Source organism: Lissotriton helveticus, chromosome 9, assembly GCF_964261635.1.
Source record: "Lissotriton helveticus chromosome 9, aLisHel1.1, whole genome shotgun sequence".
Taxonomy (NCBI): Eukaryota; Metazoa; Chordata; class Amphibia; order Caudata; family Salamandridae; genus Lissotriton; species Lissotriton helveticus.
In genome coordinates this window covers 853,954,032-853,959,917 of record NC_136070.1, presented here as the reverse complement: position 1 = coordinate 853,959,917, position 5,886 = coordinate 853,954,032, and the positions used below count along the sequence as shown (strand labels likewise).

The window sequence follows — 5,886 nt, the reverse complement described above, 5'->3', positions numbered from 1 at the left end:
GACACTGGCTGACCTTGGCTTGGTGGATTTCAGTTATTATGAAAAGTGCTTCACAGCCAGAGGGAGTGCATGAAGGCTGCTCCTAATGCACTGTCCATTATAAGATGATAATATGTTGGCCTTAGAGGTAACTGCTTGGAAATCCTGCTGCTAATGCAGACAAACATATTAGTTACTCTTCTTTTAGGGAACTAAAGCAGCAGCTTTTTTTTATTTTTCAATTAACTCCAGATTTATATTAAGCCTTTTTTGCAGAAAATACAGCCATCATCCAGTAATATTATTACAGATAGGAGTTGAAAAAAAAATCTAGAGATTGTAGAAAAATCATATTACAATTCAGAAATATATAATGAGGTGTAAAAGATCATCAAGGGTAACTGGAAATTTGGAGAGAAATTAATTTAAGAGGATCATCCATAGATCATTTTACGTCAAATAATCTTAGATAATAGAGGTATATCATTTTAAAAAGTAATGTAGAAACAATATACGGTGATGAAGATTCTGTTCTGGAGAAACCAGAGAGGAAAACATACATATATAACAATAGGAGAGCCGTTGATTGCTACAGATAGCGAGATGCAGAAGGGGAAGGGGAACCCATCCCCTTCAAGTGTTGTGATAGCCAAAAAAGATCTGCCTGTCGAAGTAAACGTGAAAGGAAGAGGCTGCACAAATGAAAACACAAAGAACTTGCCAGGGCAAATATTTAACACAATTAAAAAAGCTATTCAATCTTCGAAAACCAAAAAGAACTGGCTAATAAATTGCAAAGGGATTCATCTACCAAAGAACGAATGTCAGCAGCTGGTGAGTGTCAGGACAAAAACAATGGGCCAGTACTGATGACTAGCAAAATACGCCATTTGGCATAGGCAACGCAAAGAGTATTAATAAGTGTGGGGGTCCCTAGCCAGGGACAGAAACCAGTCGCTTGATGGCACAGGAGGGGGGAGCACATAGGGAATTAGAAGTTACGGAGGGGCAAATAATTCGACAGACTCGGTACTATGCTTAGTCGGACCGGAAGCGACGAGCGACCCCAGCCCATTTATTTATACCCTCTGGCCACGCCTGGCCAAAAAGTGAAACAAAGTATATGGGTGCTTCCGGGGCTCTGCCAGCCTTCAGAACAACTAGACCACTACATCCCATCCCAAGTTAGTTCTTCATAAAAATTTCTTTTAACAAACGTTTAGACATGAAATCAGCAAGTCTCTAGCTAGGCCGAGGATTTGGCCTCAGGTTGTATGGCTGTCGATTGTCCTCATTCTCCCGACTAGAACTCTCATAGCACTCAGCCTGCCCGGGTGAGTCTGGGCTGGCCACCGGCGATCCATTAAGACCGGCTTCCACTGCGCTAACATCCGGACTGGCCGCTGATGCTGCCTCATCACTGGGAGATGCGTTACCCCTTTGAGGAACTTGCTTGAAGCATGATATGTTGCGGGTCACTACTACTCCATTTCTTTCAACGGTGATGGCCGTTCCGTTCATTGACTTGACTGTCCATGGGCCAGCTTCATACGGGGTCCGTAACTTTCCACCAGGTCGTCTGGTTCGTATCAGTACCGAATCCCCGGGGACCAGCATCCAGGAACGAGCCCTCCATTTCCGACTGGCCTTGTCATTGGTGTTTTGCCTTCTCTCCTGGGCTGCTTGCGGATCATAGGGCTCAGGGACCCAGGTCTCCGCCATGGGCAACAAATCCCATCTTGGACCGGTCAGCATGAGCGACCAGGGCGAGCGTTGCGTGGTACAATGTGGGGTACCCCTGTATTCCCTCAGGAAGTGTTGAAGAGCTATTTCAGGGTCTTTGTTCTCAGCCATGGCAATGCGCAGCACTTTGTTGATGGTTCACATAAACCGCTTGACCTCCCCATTAGCTTGCGGCCACTGGGGTGTGATCCGGTGATGTCTAATCCCTTGCACCTGGATGGCCCACCCCTCTATTCGGGGAGGGGGGTGGCGCCGTGCCATTGAATAGAGGGATGAGTGGCTGATGATCCATCACCACTTGGAATGGGTGTCCGCTCACGTACAGTTGAAAATGGTTGCAGGCCCATTTCACCGCTAGAGCTTCCCTCTCGATTTGCGAATATCGCAATTCCGTGGCCGTGAGAGCTTTGCTGGCAAACGACAACGGTGCCCATGTTCCAGGCTCAGTCTCTTGTATTAGTAGCGCCCATAGCCCAACAGGGCTGGCATCGACCAATATCTCGGTGGGTCTGGTCGTGTCGAAGTACGCCATTGTGGTACTGTCCAATAGGCCCTCAGGAAGTGTTGAAGAGCTATTTCAGGGTCTTTGATCTCAGCCATGGCAATGCGCAGCACTTTGTTGATGGTTCGCATGAACCGCTTGACCTCCCCATTAGCTTGCGTATTTTACTTGTTCAAATGCCTCGATTTCCACAGAAGTCCATTTCCACGGGGTCTCTTTCTTCGTTAGGTTTCGCAGGGGCTCTGCTATGGTTGCCAAGTAGGGAATGAATCTCGAGCAGTATGTTGCCATCCCCAAGAAACTTCGGACTTCAGAAGCGCTGGTTGGAGCAGGAGCACCTTGAATGGCCTGTGACCTACGAGGATCAACCTTCACCCCATCAGAGCTAAAAACGTAGCCAAAAAAATCAATTGTCTTTTTGAAGAATTGGCACTTCTGTTTGTGGAGTGTCACTCCATGCTCTGCAAATCGTTGCAGCATGGCCCTGATGCGTCGATGATGTTCTTCAGTGGTTTTGGAATGGATCAAGTTATCATCACTTACATTCAACACACCTTGAAGCCCGGATAAGATCTCCTTTATGGCGTTCTGGAAAATTTCCGCAGCTGATGATACACCAAAACTGAGCCTCTTGTATCGGTGGAGGCCGAGATGTGTCGAAAAAGTCGTTATGTATCTGCTTTCCTCCGCTAATCTTAGTTAGTGATAGCCGGCGTTGAGATCCAGCTTTGAGAAACATTGCGAGCCGTTCAGATCTGCAAGGATATCGTCAACTGTCGGCGTGAGGTGCCTCTCCCTTTTGATTGCTCGATTCGGCATCCTCATGTCTATGCAGATTCTGATCTTGCCAGGTTGTTTTGGTTTTTTAGCTATGACCATGGGCGACACCCACAGGGTGGGGCCCGATACCTTTTCAATTACCTCTTGTTCCTCCAATTTCAAGAGTTCCTATTCAACTAGCGGCCTCAAATGGAAAGGAATCCTCCGGTGTCGCAGTGCTACTGGTTGTACAGCAGTGTCAATGTGAAGTTTGACAGGTGACCTTTTGATCGTACCTAATCCGGTGAACAGCTGTGGGAACAACTCCAAAATGTCTTTGGTCTGGATCATCTTCACTGCATTTGCAAATGCTATTAGCTGAAGGTATTCTGCGGTGCGGCTTCCTATAAGCAGGTCCGCCTCCCGGTCGACTACATGGAACGTGGTCGTGACCTCCTTGTCTTCCGCCTTCCCATGGACTACCATTTTCCCACGGAGTGGAAGTGGGGTCTGACTCCCATATGTCAGGATGCGGATTTTGGATGGGGTGAGTTGCGGCCTCGGGTTTAATTTATTGTAGTGTTGCAGTCCCATTACATTGACCGTGGCCCCTGTGTCAATGAGCCCTGTTACCAACGATCCATCGATCTCGATGTTGCATTTGGGCTGTAGCCTTCTACTTTTCTTGAGATCGTTCGCAAACGATACGAAGTAGCATTCCTCTTCGTCCTTTTTTGACGAGTCATCCAAACGCTGATACCTGCGGGACCACGTCCTCACTGTTCGTGTCCCCATTGGTTCTCCTAGCGATAGGTGTCTTACCGCACCAGCTACGGACTTCTTCCCCGTGGTGTTCTTGCCTCCAAAACCTCCCCGACATACACTCGCGAAGTGATTTGGGATTCCGCACTTGGAGCACGTCTTTCCTCTGGCTAGGCAACCGTCCTGATTGTGCTCCTCCCGGCCACAATATCCACACGGGGCATTTCGTGTCATCTTTGCGGACCATCTTCCTCGTCCACTCCGTGCCGGTGTGCGGACGGCGTCCACCCTCTCCATTTTCACACTCGCTTGCGCACTCACCGATGGATTGAGTGCTGCCTCCATTGCTGTCGCCTGAACATCAGAGAGTTTGCGGGAGCGTGCAAGAATCAAAATCTCCTCCAGAGTGATACGTGGTTGTCGGAGTATGAGTGTTCTTAACGTTTTGTTGTGACACCCTTGGATCAATTGCGCCGTAACTTCTTTCGTCTGGTCATCCTCTGGACACGTGCTTACCAGCTCTCTGAGTCTTGCGTGAAAAGCGTCCATTGACTCTCCTTCTCTTTTTCTAGACTGCCGAAATTTAAAACGTTTGTAGTGCGGGTTCAGCTGGAGGTCGAAATGGGCATTTAGGGCCCTGACTGCTGCATCGTAGTCATTCGGTGGACCAGTGTTTGGGAGGTGCGTGAACAACTTATATATCTCACCGCCTCCAAAATGCAATAACAGTGATCTCTTAACTACCCCGTCAGTTTCTCGGGTTGTGATGAAGTAGTTGTTCAAACATCCGATCCACACAGCCCATCTTGGTGCTGCAGTGGAGGGATCAATCAACTCACTGAATGGAGGTAGTGCCTGTATTTGTGATAGTGCCGGCGGTGGAGGCGGCTGAACTGGTGCAGCGGCCTGCTGCGGAAGCGCATTTTGGGCTGGTGTATTGGACATGGCGCACCTCGGTCAATGGCAAGGTGTGTTTGGGTGTGTGAAGAATGGCAAGGTGTGTTTGGGTGCGTGATGATTCGTGCTACCCTTTCTTGGCTTCGATCTCAGCCGTCTGCTCCAAGTGTCTATTAACCAGCTGTTCCAGCCTGCGGTGTTGAAACCCGGTGTGCTGCTGATTCTGCCCACTGTGGTGCTGCTCCTATTCTCTTCCTCACGGTTGTGGCACTTGCCCATGTGCAGGCACGTGAGCAACAGTTCTTTAACTTTGCGAATGCTTGTTTGCAAAATTTAGTGATGTGGTCGTGCTTGCACAATTCCCTTGATCTTGCCAATGTTTATTGTACCAACTGGCTCCCAGCCTCTGCGCGCCTCTCCTCGCGCTGGTTCGACTCTCTCCCCAGGGCCTGCCTTCGCCGAGCTCTCTGCCGGCTCACCGCGATGCGTGGCTGCCATTTTGCACGCGTGCGCTTTAACTGCTAGTGCGCATGCGCGCACAGTTCATTCATGCGGCGGGCCTCGTGGCCGAGATCAGAGCCACGCTGGACTTTCCGGTAGGCTTCTCCACCTCGTTGCGCTGCCGCTCACCTCCTTTTCTGCTCCGCTGTTCTGCCACCGCACGGGGCGTCACTCCTCAGTCCTACGAGCCGATGCAGGCTTCCTGGGCTCGTCGCCGGCGCTTCTCCACCTCAGGTGACGCAGGTCACAGGGCTCGGATGTGGGCGCTTGGGTCAGCCACAGATCCCACCCTCGTCACCAGTGTGGGGGTCCCTAGCCAGGGACAGACACCAGTTGCTTGATGACACAGGAGGGGGGGCACATAGGGAATTAGAAGTTACGGAGGGGCAAATAATTAGACAGACCCTGTGCTATGCTTAGTTGGACCGCAAGCCACGAGCGACCCCGGCTTATTTATTTATACCCTCTGGCCACGCCTGGTCAAAGAGTGAAACAAAGTATGTGGGTGCTTCCGGGGCTCTGCCAGCCGGCTGAACAACTAGACTGCTACATCAAGCAGATCACGGAACAACCTGCAATAACCCTATCAAGTAGTTTATAATAGGACAGACGACCCAAAATGGCAGAAGGCATCCAAGCACCTCAGGGAATGATTCCTGTGTCATTCAAGAGCAGTTGGAATCACAGGACTTTGCTTTCAAAATGACTCCTAGCTGGCAACCTGCAGGCAGGGCAACACGAGA

General features: G+C 49.9%; 1 protein-coding gene across 1 annotated transcript; it reads right to left on the bottom strand.

The window, feature by feature from the left end:
• Positions 1 to 2,374: 2,374 nt before the first annotated feature.
• LOC144783300 (uncharacterized) lies at positions 2,375 to 2,704 on the bottom strand. The gene has a single exon (XM_078662347.1). It carries the CDS (start codon positions 2,702 to 2,704, stop codon positions 2,375 to 2,377), a length of 330 nt encoding a protein of 109 aa, XP_078518473.1.
• Positions 2,705 to 5,886: the final 3,182 nt, after the last annotated feature.